The following is a 20,382-nucleotide window of genomic DNA, read 5'->3' on the forward strand; positions in this document are numbered from 1 at the left end:
CTTGCAGAGCTGAGTTTGTGGGAGCTGGAAGCAGTCTGGGATTTTAAGATCAAATTCATCACCTTTCAGGAGCTGACGAGTGCCATTAGTTATCTGCGAGGTGGTCTCTAAATAGAGTATTCATCTTCTCCCAGGAAGCACTCGCTGACTTGGGTTTTAATTAAAACTTGGATTTCAGGCACGACAAACTACAGGATTCCAGGAAAGGTTTTATGGTGTTCTCTGAGCCTTGTGTCACGATCAACAAAGGTTTTTACCTTTTTCTAAATAAACAGGGATGTGTGCAGGAAGGATATTTTTTTTTCCTGTAAGCCTACCAAGAGATTTTCTATAAATAAATGGAGGCATTCCTAATCTTTTAAATTCTTACCTCAAAGCCACAATTAGTGGGGTCAGGAGAACTATAAGGTCTCCAGGGAGACCTTATTGCCGTGGTTCAGTACTTAAAGGGGCCTGTCAGAAAGCTGGGTACAGACTCTATAGTAGAGGCTGTTGGGACGGGACAAGGGGTGATGGTTTAAACTAAAAAAGGGGAGATTCAGGCTAGAGAGAAGGAAGAAATTGTTGATGCTGAGGGTGATAAGACCCTGGCCCAGGTTGCCCAGAGAAGCGGTAGAAGCCCCATCCCTGGCACCCTTCCAGGTCAGGTTGGCCCTTGGGGTTCTGAGCAACTTGCTGCGGTTGCACATGTCCCTGCTCCCTGCAGGGGGTTGGGAGGGACCTTTGAAGTTCCCTTCAACCCAAACCGTTCTGTGATTCTATAACCAAAAGTTTTAGATACAACTTAGTAATTTCATTTTTCCTTTCTCTGCTGGGGAATGTAAAACTGGCTCCTGAGCAAGTTTGCTGGATATTGTTCTACCAAAGAGCATCGCTGGTGGGTGTTAGGTGATGAAGGGCCCCCTGAGCAGTGTGTGTGTGTGTGTGTGTGTGTCATGTACTGTTTCAGTGTGGTAGTTTCTCTGTACCAGTGGTGTGAACTGGGTGTCTGAACTCCCCCCCCCCCTTTTTTTTTTTTTGCATAAACACTGAAGAAAGGCTTGTCATGAAGAGGTGGTGTCTTGAGGTGGTGGAGTGATGGGTGGGCTGTAGCCAGGTAAGGAGTGGTCAAGAGGCCGGCCAAGAGTGGTCTAACAGTTAGTTGTGCCTGCAGAAGGTGAGGGAGATTTTTTTAGAGGAGAGGTTTGAAGAACAATAGCAACATGTTCCCCAGACGCTTGCTAAGCCCTTCCCAAACCCAAGAGTGGTCCCAGAGAGTGGGAGCTTTGGGTGGTAGGAAGCTCCTTTTTTATGCGATAGACCGATAACATGTAATCAGAAGCTGACCTCTCAGCCCTGAAGAGATGGAGTTTAGTAGGTGCAGAGAGGAGGAGGCATAAGGGTAGCTTGGACGGAGTGCTGGAGATAACTGGAGATAACTCCAGTTAATGCAGCTTACAGAAGTGCTGCAGTTGGCGAGTCTGGCCAGTGACCTCATGTGTCTTCTGTTTCTCTTCTTCCCTCTCTGAAGGGAATGTAAACTATTATTCTGGTTTTCATCTGGTGCTCAGTTGTCCTGTATCATGACATTTAATCTGCTTTTCTTCCCTGACCTAGTCTTAGCTTAACACGTACTAAAATGGTTGAGTTTTACATGCGCTGGCGACTTTCCTTTTGCTTGAATAAGGGGGAGGGATTCCATTCCTAATTAAATACAGCACACTGGAGGCTTACAGACCATTGGCATGCCGTGGCAGGCAGACTGGGCAACTCTTGATCCAGTAGCGAGTATTTTTTACGTACACATTTAGTTTTTTAACAAATTTCCCAAACTAACTGACATATAGAGAGAATTTATTTAAAACGGAGGCTTTGGAGTAGCGTACTGGATTGAGTCGGGAACCTGCATTAAAAGAGGTTTTGCTATAATGGAAGTATACATGTGTTTCAGACAGCAATATTTTTGTTTTGCAGATGGCTTATTCAATCAGTATATCAGTCAACAAGAATACAAACCTCGCTGGGGCCAGATCATCCCCAAAAGCACCAAAGGTAAGGGCATTGCTTAAGACAAAACACATGTACTGCCAGTTCTGCCTTGTTCCTTTGAGGATATTGAGCAAGAACTTGATGCAAGAAAGCCTCCTCGAGGCCAGTTGTTCTAGGGAATGGTTTCATCTGTGAAAAAACTGTGTTTTTCGGCAAAGTCAGCGAAATGCAGCCTGGTTTCTGGTTGAGGAAGGGCCGCTAGCTGTGGCGTCAGGAGTAGTTAATCAGTTCAGAACCAAATCTGAGAATAGAGGTTAAGCATGAGAGCAGTTACCTGTACGACTGGGTTTAACACGTGGAATCAAACGTACAGCAAAGAGTGATAAGTAAATACGTGATTCTAACAGAGTATTTAAAATTTGAGGTGCATCTTTTGAAGTCTTGGTCTGTCATACAGTCAGTGGAAACTGCAGCATCTTTTTTCCATTGATTAATACTTTGAGAGGAGACTCGTAGTGGCAGCCTCGGCTTCAGAGTGCGATACTCGCTGTCATACGTGACAGCGTAGGGTTTGTTGGGTCGAAGTGTACGATTCAAGTGACGGTCGCCAGACGTGGAGCACCGTAGCTGAACCTCTTGGGAAGGGTTATCCATGAACCCAAGCAGATTTCTCGTCCAGCACAATGCAGGTGATCATTCTCACGTGTTTCCTGTAGATGACATCTGTCCTGAGTGCTTAAGATCACTAAAGGGATTGAGAAGCTGCTTCAGTTGGATAGCTGGAATTCCCTTATATGCTCTGGTTCAGTGTAGTATCTTAGGTCATACGTGAAGTTGTGCTTTTCTTTGCTTTAAAAATCTTATAATGGAAACCTCTCCCCTCCCTCTCTTTTTGAAGGCGATGGGGAGGACAGCCGACCGGGGATGAGAGGTGGCCATCAGATGGTTATAGATGTTCAGACAGGTGAGTAGTTGTTAACGTTCTTCACTAACTTAATTAATCAGAAAGTTTCCAGATAAATATGCAAACGTGTTTTTCTTCAGAGTCTGTCTTAACCTCAGGCTTTAAGGAAAAAATTGCTCTTTCTAGCAGTTGGATTAAATACTCCACTTCCTCTCTGGAACTAGACTCCAGCTGCCTTTCCCACCCTCCTCCTCCCTGGTGGTTCTGTTACACCTTAGTTATTGTCTTGTCTGAACTAAGAAACGGAGAATAATTGTGTTTTACTTTTTTGTCCCTCCTACCCTCTTTGAGCAGGAGCTTAAACAAGAGAGGAGAAATTAGGGATGATAATTTCCTTTATCTGTTGTATGATGTGGGCTTTGGAGTAGTGCTCGAGCCATAGAGCTGATGTGTTGAAACCCTCTTTGTGTTTTGGTTGGAGCAGTTTCTAATTTCCACAGCATGCAAGAAACTCCTGTTAAATGTAATTTATTAGACATTTTTTAACAGCAGTTTAAAGAATGGTTCAGCCTCTGTTTCAAAGATCCCACAGAGAAAAGGAGGGAGGGAAGGGTGTAAATAACGTGTAAAAAATTGTGGTGATTATTCTCCATAATTTTCTATGCCTTTGTCTTTTATTTATTCAGATTTCTGTGGTAGGTCATTCCTTACAGAAATAAGGGTGGCATCTGCCTGCATCTCTGCTGAGTATGTCATTAATATAAGAATTATTCTTAGGAGAGGAGAGACAAGATCAGGGGGTGAGTAGCAGAGAGGTGGCATTGAGGAAGTTGGCAAAAAATCGCCGTGGCCGTGTCTGTTGTGGTCATATGGACGGGCCTGAAGCACGTGACAGGACGGTATCTTCAAGAGTAATTTGCTAAGTCATAGTGAACAAGCAAAAACGCCGCAGTAGCTGCAGGCTTTGGCTTTTACTCAGGGCGTAGTTACTGCTCTAGAGGAAGCGCTCGGGTCATTTCATACACAAAAGCAAACTTTTAGTTTCGGTGGAAGAGGTTTGAGGTGCAGTACAATAAAGTGCTGCTGGAGGGTGGCTGGTGTGTGCCCTCAAAAGAAGCTGTGGACGCTCCCTAGTGGCCTCGACGGATAAATAGACAGGGACTGTCCTACGAGCGCGTGGAAGAGACGTGAGGTTTGTCAGCTTGGGAGCGATGGTCCTTTAGACCCCCTGAAAAGACGGATTCATGGCAGTGGGAGTCTTCGTTTCCACTCCCTAAGTCCTAATAAGCTCCGTCTCTCCAACTGGTTTTCATGCTGCTGTAACAAGGCAGTGAAAAGCATCAGTATATATATATTTTTTTTTGGCACAAAACCTGTTCGGAGAGCACCTCCAGAGGCAGAGTCCCAGTGTGGGAGAACTGGATCTCCCTCTGCCACGCTGGTGCTTCCTGCTGCAGCTCTGTCCGGTGGAGCAACAACTTCAGAAAGTTTCACTCTGGCATTTTGGGGAATTTGCTCTTAGTTTTGCTTCTGGGCCCACTGAGGCTCGTAAAAGCTTAAATATTTTGGAGATTATGAGGTTTTGCCGTTTAATTTGGCTCACGAACAGGCCAGGGGAAGTTCTTGGTGCTTTTTTTTCTTAAAACCAGCTGCTGCTGGAGTCTTCCTTTTGAGGGCAGGTTGTGTTTAATGAGCCTGTGGGAGTTCAGCCTCTTTTGTCAGCATGCGAAGTTCCGTGTTACACTAATAGGTGTTAGAAGCAGATTTTAGTCTCTGATGTCCAGACCTGCTGCAGCTATAACTGAACCACAAATAGTTCTGCTTTTTGGTTAACTTCAGGGAAATATTAACCAGTTATTCCTGACTCCAAAAATACCTGTTTATTTTGAAGAAGTTTTGTGATGGTACCAAGCCTGCTGGATGCTCCTGTTAGGACACAGGTAGAACATAGTTTGACCTGGTCTAAACTGCCTTGTGGCATGTTTTATCTCCCAGTTAGGAAAGCATCTGAAGAAGCCATTCTGGTATCTCTGCTGGCAGCCAGTAACTTGTGCTATAGCTCATCTCCATCTGATGCTGATGCTTTTAATACCTGCCACAGCTGTTATAGTTCTTTCTGCTTTGAAAAATTCTTGAAGCAGATTGAAATGAAAATGTAGGAATTTTGGGATACAGAACAGAGAAAGAGGCCTAGTATCTTCCTATAGATAAATGAAAAAATAATGAGTTACTGGTTCTCCCAATATTAACACTGGGACTGGAATGACTCTGGATGGCAGAACGAGGAAGTTGGTTTTGGTTTGCATTTACTAAGAGACATTCCTGGTTACAGTTGGAAACTGCTGTTGGGTGTTTCTGGGAACGGAAGGCGGACGTTATTTCTGCTTTGTCCTGCAAGGTGTATGTGCTACGTAGTTCTCCACTGGGAAACTTGAGATTTCTCAGCCCTTTTCTACAGGGAAGAGGAAGTACTTGGGTAGTCACAGCCCAAGTACTTTGATTAGCATAATTTGATTATTTATAACTTTGATTCTTCACTGTGAGGGTGGTGAGGCGCTGGCCCGGGTTGCCCAGGGAGGCTGTGGATGCCCCATCCCTGGAAGTGTTGAATGCCAAGCTGGACAAGGCGCTGAGCAAGCTGCTCTAGTGGAAAGTGTCTCTGCCCATGGCAGGGGTCTGAAACTACATGGACTTCAAGGTCCCTTCCAACCCAAACCATTCCATGATTCTATGATTGATTTTGCCCTCTCCAGCCTTTTTATCATGCAGCTATCAGTGCTTATTCTGGTAGAAAGCGGAAACTGGTAAGTGGATGCCAAATTCAAGTTCTAAGGAATAAAGTTGGTACTTGGAGGAATATGCGTACTGTGTTTTGGAGATTCTGTTTATAGCTCCATAGTTAAGGTGGAGTTGGTCTCCTCGGCTCTTATAGGGCAGACACAATTTTATGTGAATGATGACAGTGTAGTCCTTAAAGCCATATCATTTATTTTGGTAACAGAATTGTAGACTGTGTGGAAATTATTCTATGAAGAAAGAATTTTCTGTGATCTGTCCTGCTTCTTTAAACATTCATCTTTTATTTCATTTAGACAAAGCCTTCTGAAGTCCTGTGAGCCAGTTTTAGAAATAATAGCTAAGCAACCAGGCTATTTTTTTGTCTGCACTTCTCTTCACAAATGAAAGATTTTCTGAAGGAAAATATTAGTGAAATGGTCTTTATTGATGTCATTACCTCTGTTCTCTCACTGAAGTGAAACTACTCTGTAATTGTGGTTGTACCTTATTTTGTTTTTCCTTTCATAAGAAGGAATTCTGCTTACTTCATTCTGTTAGATAAGTGAGGACAAATCTATAGGTTGGGAACAGTGGGGGATCCAGAGCGGAGGGCGCAGCGTGCCCATAGAGTATGTGGGGGCTGCGCGGTTGGAATGATGGAGCTGGTTCAAAAGCAACACATGAAGATGAAAGAGATGAAGTGAGAGCAGCAGACATGAAGGATGCTGTTTTGCCCAAGGAAGACGCTGCTATCCTTAAGATATTTAAAGACAGGACATGTGTACAAGATGAAGAGATCTCTGAAGCAAAACACAGATGGCTTCTGAGCTCTGAAACTCAAACAGCTGCTGAATCCTGGAGGTTACTCAACTTCATGGTGCTCTAGCATTTGAGATGACTGTGAGCTTACCCAGACCAGCCTGGCCTGAAAAAAACATACTCCCAGCCACCATCTACCCCAGAGTGTGATTCAGAAGCTGGGTGGTGTGAAACTTTGAGAAAACTAAGGTCTGGCTTCATGATTGTGCTCGAAGTGCTCCTGACAAAGGGGACAATGCTGCTTGCACGTAACTCAGTCTGTGGTCACTACACAGGGAAGTCATGTGCTTTTGTAGAAGGCTTTTGAGATACCTTATGTCTGTATTTTTTTTTTAACTCTGAGACAAGTCCTTCTGAGTTCTAGGGACACTGATTCTCAGATACACTGTCAGCAAGTTTGGGGCAGTAGCAAATTGGGAGGGCAGTGGCTGATGAACTAGAGAATGGTGCTACGAGTCAAAGGGACCCTGATGGGATGACACAGAGAACCTTGTGAGGTTCAGCGAAGACAAATGCGGAGTCCTGAACCTGGGCTGTGACAGCTGTGCAATGGCGTGGGCTGGGGACTGAGTGCACGGAATGAAGATTTGCAAGGTGGTGGAGAGCTAAATGTGCATCAGCAGTGTCATACAGCACCTGGTTCAACCTTCTACCAAGAGGGAGTGAGGATAGAATAGAAACACAGATGACTCTAAATGTCATCTAGTTCCAGCCCCCTGCAGTGAGCAGGGACATCTGCACCCAGAGCAGATTGCTCAGAGTCCCAAGGGACAACCTGACCTGGGATGGTGCCAGGGATGGGGCTTGTACCACCTCTCTGGGCAACCTGGGCCAGTGGCTCACCACTCTGTAAATAATTATTCCTTCTCTATAGCCTGAATCCCTCCCTTTCAGTTTAAACCCCTCACCCTTGTCCTGTCCCCACAGCTCCTGCTCAACAGCCCCTCCCCAGCTCTCGCACAGCCCCTTGCAGCACTGACAGGCTGCACTCAGGGCTCCCCGCAGCCTCCTCTGCTGCAGCCTGAACCCCCCCAGCTCTCTGCCCTCTCCTCCCAGCAGAAGGTTCCACCCTGGGGGCATTGCTGGGGCTCCTGTGGCCCCGCTCCAGCAGCTCCCTGTCTCTGCTGGGCTGAGGAGCCCCGAGCTGGCCCCAGCCCTGCAAGGGGTCTCCCCAGAGCAGAGCGGGTCAGAGGGGCAGGGTCCCCTCCCTTAAGCTGCTGCCGATGCTCCCGGAGATGAGCCCAGGATATGGTTGGCTTCTGGGCTGTGAGCGCACATTGCTGTCTCATGTCCAGCTTTTCACCCATGAAATCATGTGTCCTTGTGGTGATGAAGGCCAGCCTCCCATGGAGTTGTGTTAGCAGAAGTACAGCCAGCAGGTTAGGGGGAGGGATGAGGTTCCTCTGTTTGGTACTTGAGGTCGCATCTGGAGGCCTGTGTCCAGTTTGGGCTCTTTAGTACAGTAGGGATAGTGACAATCTGAAAGTGAGCCCAGTGAAGGGCCACCAAGGTGGCTGGGGGCTGGAGCGCATGATGTGAGAGGAGATGCTTGGGGAGCTGTTGTTCTTCATCTTGCTGAAGAAAAGGTCCATGGGAGGATCTTCAGCTAGCTGGTGGGAGTGCATAGAGAGAAGACAGCCAGACTCATTTTGCATGGCAGTGGGATAGGATGAATGGAATTTCCAGTTAGATGTTAGGAAAACAAAATCGTAATGAAGATGATCAGTCATTGAGCAGGGTCCAGGAAGTCTGCAACGTTCATCTTCGGCGATACTCACAGCGTAACTGAATACTTCCCCGTGAAGCCTGGTCTGTGGCTGAAGTTAACTCGACTGAGGGCTTTGGGAGATGGCCGATGGACCGGATGACTTGCAGAGGTTTTAGGTTCATAATTCTTTCCTTCTCTCTGGAGAACTGTTCTAGCAGAGCCATGGAAATACTGTTTGACCAAGGTGTTAAGTAGGTCACGAGGACTGGACTGTGCTCATTGTGACTATGAGAAGGTAGAACCAGGGATGCTCAAGCACACCAGCCACCTTGTATCAGCCTGGCTTTAGCGATTTGCCACGTAGCATCCTGACGGGATGAGGAAGACCCGCTGTACCAGAACCCCACCAAGGATTTCACCATGCAGAGAAGATGGAGTTAACAGAATTCAGAAAAGCTGACTTGGAGAACATCTGTGAACCCAGACTGCAAGTGCCCCAGGATTGGTGGTATGGAACAGGGAGTGGAGAAAGCTGCTTTGTGTGCCCCTCTGAAAAACAGAACTTCAGGAGAGGTTGGCAGGAAATACGTTAATTTGGGGCAGCATACGTTCTGTAACAATTGGAGGAGTGCTCCAGCACTTCTAGTCTTCCGGAGAGTAAGGGAAGAAAAGGATTGAGATGTTACAGACGCATTTCTCACTGAGCAAGCAGTCTAGAAATGTTCGCAGAACGCGAGTAATTTAGTGTTGAATTCTTATTCACAAATCAGTGTAGAGGAGATAAGGTTAAGGTGCTGGAGGAGAAATTTGACTTCCTAAGTGTAGCTGGTAAATATATATATTGGGTAAATGCAACCACTTTCATGTTGTTCTTGTTGCCTTGCAGGAGGATTTAAAAATTCCTCTGCTCGGTCCCTAAAGCAGAATAGAGGCAGCTTTAATAAAGCAGCATCGATGCTGCGGTGTTACAGATTGCTCAGCTACGAAGGAATGATCCTTCCCTCTGCCAGAGCGAGGTGTCCTGCTCACGTCTTGAGTTCCCCGGTGCTGCTGAAAGAGAAATAGTGATATTGGTGTGAGCTTCCCCGCTCCAGGGTGTTTGTGGTCTCTTCCCGGCGCCCGCCCTCTTCCTTGGGTATTTGCTGTTACATCTTGTAGGCGGCAATGCCTGGGAGCGCTGGGACTGCGTTATCCTGGGGTGTCCTGGTTGCAGCTCTGCGTGGGGGTGAAAGAAAAAGGATGAAAAATCATGTTCTTGACATTTCCAGCAACAACTGCATTTATGCATTGAGAAACGTTCCTTTGGAAACACAGAAACTTCCCATAAAATACCTGTAATAAGATCGAAGTCTAAAAGGTGATAGTTGTTTGGGGTCTAGACAGCTCTGGAGCTTCTTTCATCCGAGCTGCAGTTTTACATCGTGGTGAACAGTCAGTCTGGCACACACCATCCACACACCCCGGCGTTACTGCGGCTGCTCTCGGACTCTGGGGATGCTCACAGCTCGCTCTCGCTCTACGACTGTGTTCCTCTTTCAGGCCTTACACGCCGTTTAATTCTGTCGGCTCGGTTTAGGTAACTTTCAGAATCGGAGTTTTCATCGGATTCATTCAGGTTTGCGATTAAATTTCATCGGAGACAACAAAGCCTTTGCAGGAGGCCTGACGTTTTGGCAAGGCCCCAGTAGGATACTTAGCTGGTGCCAAATCTTTTATTTTTCTCGGCTATCAATGAAGCTGTTGTGGTAATGTGGGTTTTGTGAGCTGTGAGAATTTATGCGCACAAAGGGACCTGCTCTTTGCAGGGAACACTGGGAGCCCGGAGTCCAGGAGGAAGGGTAATTAAAGTTAATGAACCAGGGTAACCTTTCCATGGTGATGACCACTCTCCTGATGGCAGGTGAGGGTCAGGGACTATTCCCATTTCACAGTCGTGCTTCTAACTCTGCTCTTTAATTGGGGTTGGATTAAAAATTGGCCGTTACCTCCATAATAGCACTGGTGTGTGGATTTTAAAGGAGGTTTTCAAAGCTCTGCAAGTCTTCAGTGGCTTGTTCTCCTTGGACTTGGCGTTGTGTTGTGTTTTAACACAGTCTGAAAATGAAGTATTTTTGTCATTTGAAACCAGATACAAGGGGAGCAGCTTAGTTATCTTTCTGTGTCAGAACAGAGACTTCTTCCCAAACAAGATTCTCATGTTCAGAGGCTTCATCTAGTTTCATCGGTGAGCCTGAGAAGCCTTCAAACTTGCCACGCGCAGGGCAGTTGTGGGTTTAAGGTGACAGGCTCTGGAGAGAGGCCTGAAACACGGACTTAAATCTGTAGCTCTGCCACTTACTTGCGTTTGTGGCATCAGGTGAGTTACTTTATGCGAGGCCTTTCCTTGAAGGGGATTTTGCAGATGAAGTAAGTTTTTTCTTTCTAAGGGTGGACTGAGCGGCAGAGCTTTGCTGCTGCTGTCTGTCTTTCTGATGTTCAGATCTTGCACCAAACAGGCACGAGCTGAGGTGTCATTGCTGGGCTAAAATGCGCAGTATCCAATATACTAAACATGGTTCATTTGCCCATCCTGAGTTTTAATCAGCAGCTGAGGGTTCGATTGCCTCTTATGCAACGTAGAAATAGAAAATGACTCCTCGAGAACCGGCTGTCGATCAATCCTAAAATCTTCCATTACTAAACCAAACCACATTTCCCTGCCTTGGTGACTGGTTCCATTCGAAGAGGAGTGGTGCTTTAAGAATTAGTTTCAATTTCTCTTCTGATTGTTTATCACAGATGTTTTGTAGATATTGGCCTGTTTAAAGGCGTTTTCTTAAAATAAAATTAACATGTTCTTTTTTTTTTTTTCCAATAGAAACTGTTTATTTGTTTGGTGGCTGGGATGGAACTCAGGATCTGGCTGACTTCTGGGCATACAGCGTGAAGGAAAACCAGTGGACCTGTATATCCAGGGACACCGAGAAAGAGGTGAGTTCTGCAGACATCCGTGTTGTTAATAATACATGAACCGTTGCACAGAAAACCACCGTGCTTCTGAAGCGCCGTATTGATGTATAGCATGCCGTGAGAGCCACGAAACTCAGCCCTTCAAGTTCTGAAGAGTTTTGAAATGCTTATGCTGGGAAAATGCGAGTTGGATGTGAATTTGAAGTGCTCAGATTACTGGAGGGGAAAGATGTGTTTCTCAAGAGCAGACCGATCGGCCAAAAATCCGTTCAGTGAGTAGAACGTGAGTTAAATAATTAGATAGGGCTGAACAACCAGACTGGTAACAGGCATTTCAGACCTGATGCTGGTGTCGAGCTTCAGAAACAAATTGCTGATTTGTTTAGCTGCTGTAGAAATGGGCAGCTAACGGACAGAAATCTTGAGGACAGGAGTGACTGCCAGAGGCCACACAATCCCGAGAGCTTTTGTGATATTTGAGCCATTTTTCTTGGCCTGTTGTGCTGGGTATTAGACGTATGAAACCTCTGAAATGAACGTAGCTTTGGGTAACAAAGTCCAAGACCTTCGGCTTGTGTAATTCATTTTGCTGTACACTGTGAAATGTTAGAAGTTCTGTGTCTTCATTGTGTCTTGAGTTCAGTGCTTGTGTGTCAGAGCATGACTTCAGGAAACTTTGTGCAGCCTCTTCTTGAAGGTATGAGGAGCTGGAGATTCCACCGCTTTTTGACAAATTCAGGAGTTGATTTCCTCGACTGTTTTCAAAAAAAGTATCGAAATGTCTTATTTCCCATTTGTATTTTTCCAGTTTCTTGTCTCAGCTTATTTTGTGAGCTGCTGTTCCAGATGAAATAACACTTGAATATTGCTGTTTTTTCCTGGCAAAGGTGTTTGGAGGTTGTAATCAAGCAGGACAAATAGCCTGAGCTGAAAAACCTCACAGTAAGGCACTTCCCGTAGCCTTCACATCTCTGTGTGTGTCGTGCACTTACTGGTTCTAACATCCTTTACAAAATGGGCAATAACAAAACTAAGCGTGACATCCTGGTTTCGGTCATAATAGAGCTGTATAAAAGTAAAATTGTCCTTAAATTTTATATCCTTGCAAGTGGTGTGGGTTTTTTTTATTCTTACTGTAAATTGGTATTTTTTTACTCTTAGTACTTTCATCACTGCTTATGGCCACTCGTGTGTTTTACTGATATAATGCTGAAGCTGGATTTAATCTTCCAGGGTCCAGGCTGAGCCCCCCCAGCTCTCTGCCCTCTCCTCCCAGCAGAGGGTTCCACCCTGGGGGCATTGCTGGGGCTCCTGTGGCCCTGCTCCAGCAGCTCCGTGTCTCTGCTGGGCTGAGGAGCCCTGAGCTGGCCCCAGCCCTGCAGGGGGGTCTCCCCAGAGCAGAGCGCAGCAGCGGGGCAGGATCCCCTCTCTTGACCCGCTACCCACGCTGCTGGAGATGAGCCCAGCACACAGTTGGCTTCTGGTCTGGGAGCACGCATTGCTGGCTCATGTCCAGCTTTTCACCCACCAGCACCTGAAGTCCTTCTCCTGGGGGCTGCTCCCCATCCCCTTCCCCGGCTGCTAGTGCACATTGCCGGCTCCTGTCCAGCTTTTTCCCCGCCAGCCCAAGTCCTTCTCCTGGGGGCTGCTCTCCAGCCCTTCATCCCCAGCCTGTGCTGATACCGAGGGTTGACCTGAGCTACGTGCAGGGCTTCATGCTTGAGCTTGTTGAACCTCATGAGGTTCCGACAGGCACACCTTTCCAGCCTGTCCAGGTCCCTCTGGACGGATCTCATCCCTCCAGTATGTCAACTGCACCACTCGGGTTGGTGTCATCTGCAAACTTGGTGAGGGTGCACACAATCCCGCTGTCCTCATCGATGACAAAGATGCCAAAGAGCACAAATGATAAACAGTTAGACCTTCCTTTGCTTGACTCCTCCCTTCATAAGGAGTTTGGGAAAGTGAAAACCAAATAGAAAAGATGACCCCATTTTAAATGTCTCCTCTTCACTTTTCTCCTTTGCAGATGCTTGGTGTGTACATTTGTCTAGCTCGGGGTGCAGCGAAATAGGCCTTCTTGTCAGAAAAGGGTTACTGTGTGTTCTTCCTTTTTCTTGCCACTCTGGGTAGTTCTGGGGTTTAAGGGATTAATTTCCTTTCCTGCTGGGATCCTGCCACATCCAGCTGAGCTTCTGTAAAGCTTGGGAGGCCTGGCTGGAATGCAAGGCATCAGCTGTGCCAGGAGCAGTGTATGTCTTCAAGCTCCTCGTGCCTGACTCTAGCAGGGTGACGCTGGGATGGGAGAGAGAAGGGATATGCTGAGAGGGGGCTGTGGAGGAAGGCCAGGGAACTGGTGGAGTCCCCATCCCTAGAGGGGTTTAAAAGTTATGTCCATGTGGTGCTGAGGAACATGGGTTAGTGGTGACCTGGCAGTGCTGGGTGAACAGATGGGCTTGTTGAGCTTAAAGGTCTTTTCCGACATAATCAATTCTGTGAAGGTCAGGAAGTTCAAATGGAAGATGGGAAAGGTCACAGGCTGAGAGCAAGATAGGGGAATTAAAAAAACCTGGAGAATGAGGTGAGCGTACGGGGGATTGCGAAGGAGAGACGTGCTTAATCTCTATTATGAAGTATGCGTGGCTTTAGAAAGGGAGTTCTGGAAGGATTCTCAGCAAGGGAACAGCCTGCAGAGGAGACCAGGAGAAGTCACCAAACCCTGGACTCTGTCTTGGCAGGACTTACCGTGAACCAGTGGCTGCTGTACTTTTAAACCAGCAGTGTTGTGTGGGGGTGGTTTTGGTTTTTTTTTTTGGTTTCTTTTCTAAGGAGATCTGGATAAAACCTGATTTAGAAATGAAAAGGTCAATCTCAAATGTTGAGACCTAAATTCAAAAACAAAGACTCCAGATGTTTCTCTAATAGGGACATCAACTGTTCACAAACAATTTGCTAAAAGGAAATGTCTGTTGACATGGAATTTTGAAAAATAGAGTGGATTCCAGTAGGGCTGAGTCTTGGTTTTGTATTGTATCATGCTGGTTCTGCTTTTTAGCTCTCTTGTTCTAATTAATCACTGACAGCAGCTAAATGAACCACCCAATAATTAAGCTTGGACAGGAGCGGAATATGGTGAAAGTTGCATCTTAGCCGGTGCTATCGCAGGGGTAACCCACAGTAACGCTCTTGGGATAAAGGCACTGGTAGCTTCTGCTGCGATGTGTGGTGAAAACATTGTGTGACCTGATCAGTCAAGTCTGTTCCTGCTGGTTTTCAGAGTTGGCCAGTGAGCTGAAGAAATGTCACCTGAAGTTGTGTTTGTGACTTTTATCAAAGCTGATTTTCTGTAGCCCCTTTTTACGTCAGGAAAAAATGCTCACGGTGCTGCTGGAGTAGCTGACCTCTTGCAGTCTTAAAAAGTGGGTCTTGAAGCGTTGGGCTGAACCTCCAGTGTACATATCACAGCTGCTGATGGACAAACATCTGGATTAGAACTTCCCCACCATTCCTTCAGTGTATGGAGCTCGCAAAGTTCCTGCAGACTTCATCAAATTCTCCTCCTCCAGGCCTTCCAAGATGTACCATGGAGCAGCTCATGACCTGTCAAGTGTGCCAGCCACCTCTGTCCTCCTGTCTCCTCCGTGGAGCGCTTGAGTACGCTGATGAAATGCCAGAGATCTGTACATATGTTAAAATCACTTGTGCAAAGATGGACAATAGAATTTCTTTGGTTAGAAGAGACCTTTAAGACCATCGAGACCAAATGTTAACCCAGCACTGCCAGGTCACCACTAACCCCTGTCCTTCAGCACCGCATCGACAAGTCTTTTAAACCTCTCCAGGGATGGGGACTCTTCCACTGCCCTGGGCAGCCTGTGCCAGTGTTTTGACAGCCCTTTTGGTGAAGAAATTTTTCCTAATGTCCACCTTAAGCCTCCCCTTGTGCAACTTGAGGCCATTTCCTGTTGTCCAGTCGCTTCTTACTTGGGAGAAAAGGCTGACCCCCGCCTCGCTACAACCTTTCAGATATTTGGACAGAGTATAAGGTCTTCCCTGAACCTCTTTTTCTCCAGTCGCCTCAGCTGTTCCATACAGGACTTTTGCTCTAGAGCCTTCCCCAGTTCATCGTCCTTCTCTGGACATGCCCCAGCACCTCAATGTCCTTCTTGGAGTGAGGGGCCCAAAACCGAACATGGTGTTTGAGGTGACCAATGTTAGGTTTATGCTTTGACTCGATGATCTTAAAGGTCATTTCCAACCTAAACAATTCTCTGCAACAGCTCTACAAATCAGTTGGCGTGAAGCACGGCCAAAACATGTTGAGTCTAAGAGCCTTTGAGGGTTTTTACCCTGAATGAACCAAGTGGAATGTTCTGACAAATGCCGTTGTCTCCAGGGTTTGTTAGAGGCTGTAGATAGCTAGACCTTTCCAGGATTTGGGAATAAATAGTTTTGAAAAAACAAACCGTGTCATTCCTTGGGCATTTTGGTCCTAAGCCACTGTCAATTAATAGAGAAACTTAACGTGTGTGTTTTGATGTCTAAAATTTCTAGTTTCCAAGCAGCAACTTTCTCTTGTGAAGGCTGCTTTAGTGACATTCAGGACAGGAGGACGGCATAGGTGAACTGTAGGAAAGACTTGGCTTGGTGTAAATTGATAGTTATGGGGATTTTTAAATAGGCTCAAACTCCTGAGGGATGTCGATGCCTCTGGAGATTTGAGAAATGAGAATAAAGCAGCGCGATAAGTGGTGTATTTTGTGTGTCACTTGTGTTCCTGTACCTTGTCTCGGTATTCCTGGAGGTGCAGGATCCCTTCAAACAGCGTGTTACTACACACTGTAGAAGCCTCTGCGGTGCGTATTTGTAAACAGGGTGCGTTGACTCATCCTCACTCTGGCTTTTTCAGAGCTCACAAATCAGCGCTGTGAAGGACATGGAACTTGTGTGAACGGGTTGCATTTAGGTGACGCTGTGGTTCTCAAAAGAACTTAAGTGTTTTTTACCAAAAGGAAGAAGCGAAGGTCTTGTCATGGGTTAACTGGTTGAGCGGATAAATCCTTTCTCACAGTGAAGGAAAGGGTAGGTCAACAAGTGCCTCCTGTTCTGTAGTTCAAAAAGACGTAGAAAATCAGTGTTCCGTAAGGTGACGGTTTGCTGCTAACACCAAGTGCTTTTCCAGTACGCTGAGAGTAAAAGCTGACAAGTGTCGAAAGCTCTCCCAGTAACGAGAGCCAGGGTGAATGTCATCTGCTCCTGATTGCCAGCTGAATTTTCTACAGTGTCTGCTCGCATTTCTTTACGGTTGTTGACGTGGATGAATTTACCCAAAGCTTCCAACGTTCTTACTACCACGAGAGCGTTTCAAGCGTTTGTGACACCTATGCCTGATCCTTTTGGGTGTGATGCAGGGATGTGTAAGCATCTCTGTGCAGAGCTTCTCCCTGATGGTGTTTGGAGCGCAGGAGCTGAACTAGTCTCAAATATTGACTCCTTCCCACAGATGGTGATGGAGTTTGGAAGACACTTTAACTCGAGGGATTTTGTTTCAAATACTACAATGTTTACGGACTTGAGATCTAATATACCGACCCTGCCATGTCCCACTTCAGAGCAGTTCCAGTTGTACAGATGCTTGGTGGTACGAGACGCCTGGTGCCACAAATGCACATAGGGAGAAAGCAGCTGTCCCTGAAAAGCGGCAACAGAAACTTGGATGCTGCAGATACACCTCCGAGCCAACTCCCTGAATAGCGTAAATGCCTACAAAAGTAGCTACAAAGGTGGCAGATGCTGAAGTGAACCCAGTGAAAAGTACTCGAGGCTGATCCGAAATGGCACATGCTAATGCTTTGTTTTCCTCCCCTCTCGGTAGTGTAACGGTTTTAAAATGTTCTAGCCAGTTCAGAGAGGGGCTGTCAGATATGCCTGACTAACTTCTCCAGCGATTTCCATGCAGGCAGCCGAAAACAAAAAGACCCTGTTGAGGGAGGAGAAGCTCCATTTTATTTATTTTTTTTTCTTTCTAAATAAACTTTTTGCAAAGGTTTTTGGCTTTTAAAAGTAACTTGTGATTTGCTTACGCTGCCTGGTGTGCCTAAGGAGCTCCATCCTCTTTGCCCTTGTTTATTTGTCTTTAACTTTGACATTTTTTTAAAGGAAAGATCATCCATATTTGAAAAGAGCTCTGGGTCTCCAGTTACTCGGTTCTGTCTCTAGGTGCCTGTAGCTTTGCTTGTAGCAGGGAAAAAAGCACAGGAAACCAGCCAAACCTCCGTTCTTGCTAACCCCAGGTGTTTCCACGAGTAGAGGTCCCTCTCCTCCACACAGCCATACCGAAGTCAGTCTCCTAGAGAAGGGAGTGATTAAATCAACGCATTATGCAGCATTCTGAAGGCTACAGGGCTTTGACAGAGCTGGAGCCAGTTGTCAGAGTACGCGTGAAAAACCGTCATGAAGCCTTTAGCTGTGAAGAGTGCGGCTTGTACAAAGCTTCTACACCTTGAAGTAACGCACGGTGCACACCTGATTCATGGGGTTTATGTTCCGATGCAAATCACCGTGTCAGCTCTGGCTGATGAGGAGTTTACTGCTCCGATCTGATCTTTATTTTACTTACATGACTTTATTAGGAAGTTACTGCATCACCCAGTTCCCTGTCGATTGCAGATGAAGCTGTTATGGAGACGCGCTAGGGAGGCTGCAAATGCATCTCGGGGAAGGTGACACCTTATTCAACTGCTTAAGTATTACAGAATTTTCAGGTGAGGATCTAGTGAAGCGATGAATGTTGGTGTAAGGAGCGCTGATTTATAGCCTTATGGGGTTTAAAGACTCCAAAATCTGCACCTGTAAGACAGGAGCCAGCTGGACTCCCTGGAACTCTGCATTTCACACTGAAGGCACAGGGAGAAAGGGTTTTAAAGAACAGGAGGGTGTGTGGGGGTAGAAGGTGGGAGGAAAACTTATTCCCTTATTGCCGGCAAGGTGAAGGCAGCTTCACACAGTCTGACACAGCAGTCAGCTTTGCCTTGGGAGGAGAGCAGTCTCGTACTTCAGCAAGACTATGAAAGACTCCTCTGACATTAACATGCCTCAAGCTGTACAAATACAGAAATCCCTAAAGAAATACCAGTTATCCCAATATGGTAACACAGGGGAAGCGTTCTCAAGCAGTGTCGCAGACAAGTTCTTAGCTAAACGGTCGGGATAATTACATGCTTTGAAATGTAGTAAGTTCTTGTGGACTTCGCTGCTAATAATTTATTTCTGCCACCGGGTTTTTGGAGTTAATTAGGCTTTCTGGACTGTCTCGAGCATATACTAGCAGACTGGAGAGTGCATTGGAACACGGAATTCTTAGTCCTGAAAGAGTTTTGTATGTTTAATGCTATGCTTGATTTTCCAGGTTGTGGTGTGACGGAGGTTTCATTCTGGGGTTCGGGAACTGTAGGGTTCTAGCCCTTGCACTGCCCCGTGCTTTGTTTTCAGTGCTCTGTCTTTAAAAGCTGCTCCACAGGAGCCATGTGTTACGCTTACTCTTAGTTGAAAGGAAGGCATGGCCATCTCCACAGTTCTGTTTTACTCTGAAAACATTCTGTTCTTGTATATAAATCTGTTTCTCTTGCCCTGTTGCTGTAGCAGTTAACAGAGGAAGCCTGTGTTAAACTGTACTTGGTATCTGTCTCCCTGAAATGGCAATCTCATAGCCGTGGGTCAGCCTGAGGGGAAAAATTACACAGCGACTTTTTCGATTTTCTGACACCTCTGGGTACAATCTACTCCTTTGTCATCTGTTGGAGACTGTCTTCGCTTTCTCAGAAATCCCCGAGAGCTTGTGGCTGTCAAAGTATTTAGACTTAAAATTTCATGTCTGTCTATCACCAGCTCTTCGAGGACAATTCATTAAAACCCCAAACCAACTTTTGAAATTTCTAGCCTTGCTGCACCCTCCTCTTTGTGGCTAAACACTCCATAAATGACTAGTTAAATTTTTTTTTTTCAGCCCGCTGCTCTGTGAGGGTGACTGTAGTGAAGCCAAATCATTTGCCTCTATGGAAAAATCTCTCTTGGCTGGACCTTCGCTAGCCATTGTTGCTGGTAACGAGAGGACAGCGTGAACTTGTGATGCGTGCTGGAATGACCTCATTCCACATCCTGCAATTGTCAACGGGGTTAGTTAAATTCGGCACACGAGGGCTGTTGTCCTGAGGGCCCGTCCCTCAGAGCTGGTGAAAGCTCTGGATCTGCGGTGGGTCATCTGTTACAGTTCATCAGTGTTACTGGAAGCAAAGCCGAGCGGCTGATGTTGTTACAAAACAACAATTTCCTTATTGAAATTTCAGAGGTTGTGATTTTATTCGCGTTTCAGTGTGAGTAGTGCGTGGTTTGCAGGTAGATCGTGCCTTTCGTTAGAAATAGCCCAGTGCTGGTGTCCTTTCAGTGCGAGGTTGTCTTATACTCGGGTGTTACTTCAGTGCTTCTCATTTGCGGTTGCAAGCTGAGTCACCTAGGCTGGATGACTTATTTTTGACTGGAAACTAAAGCCTAGGCAAGACCTTCCCACACGTTCCAGCAACCTGCTTCGTGTAAATGGACGAATTATTTGATGCTGTTGCGTGCCTGAAGCCCTGGGAGTTTTTTCCCCTTCCTGCTGTTCCACTTCCCTTGGTTATAGGATGCCTTGGTTTAGTGCAACATGAGATCCGCAGTGTCACACATGGCTGAAAGGTCTTGATGATACCTTGGTGTGAGAGCAAGCCAAGTGAGAGCACATAGCTCTGAACTGACCCAGGAGTGCGGCTCCCTGCACTGGCAGCGACACACGCATCGGCTGCCAGGGTTGTTTCTGCACTGGAGGTAAATTCATGCCGCACAGCTGTCAAACGCAGAATATCGGTGCTTTGGAAAGTTTGAGAGTCAATTCCTGTGACACTCACTTTATTCTTCAGAGGTGGGTTCATCGGGAGCTGATGGATCATGTGCCAGTTCATTCCTTCAGGAAAACTCTCTGGAGCTGGTTGTTTCTGCGGCAGGTCTGCAGGCAAACCAGTTTGTAACAGGGAATCTCATGGGAGTAGAACATTCGGCATCTGTTCGTTTTCATAGCAGTGTGCTGCGCCGAGCTGGTGATGAGCCTGCGCTGATCCCTGAAGGGTGGAGCAAACAGTCCGAGCGAAGCCTTGTCTCTCAGGAGACCTTAGTGTGGCCTTTCAGTGCTTAAAGGGACCCATAAGAAAGCTGGGGATGGGCTGTT

The 20,382-nt window shown here is 46.4% G+C and overlaps 1 protein-coding gene across 1 annotated transcript in view; it reads left to right on the top strand.

Annotated features, from left to right (window-relative positions):
* The window catches only part of MKLN1 (muskelin 1, intracellular mediator containing kelch motifs), a gene marked incomplete at its 5' end in the record, with an annotated part of 82,673 nt that overhangs the window by 24,833 nt on the left and 37,458 nt on the right, over positions 1-20,382 (top strand). The window contains 3 exons of the mRNA XM_010134253.1: positions 1,954-2,031; positions 2,867-2,932; positions 11,035-11,147. Of these exons, the coding sequence (XP_010132555.1) occupies positions 1,954-2,031; positions 2,867-2,932; positions 11,035-11,147 (257 nt within the window). The remainder of the gene's footprint in view (positions 1-1,953; positions 2,032-2,866; positions 2,933-11,034; positions 11,148-20,382) is intronic.

Source organism: Buceros rhinoceros, unplaced genomic scaffold (assembly GCF_000710305.1).
Source record: "Buceros rhinoceros silvestris isolate BGI_N320 unplaced genomic scaffold, ASM71030v1 scaffold12444, whole genome shotgun sequence".
Taxonomy (NCBI): domain Eukaryota; kingdom Metazoa; phylum Chordata; class Aves; order Bucerotiformes; family Bucerotidae; genus Buceros; species Buceros rhinoceros.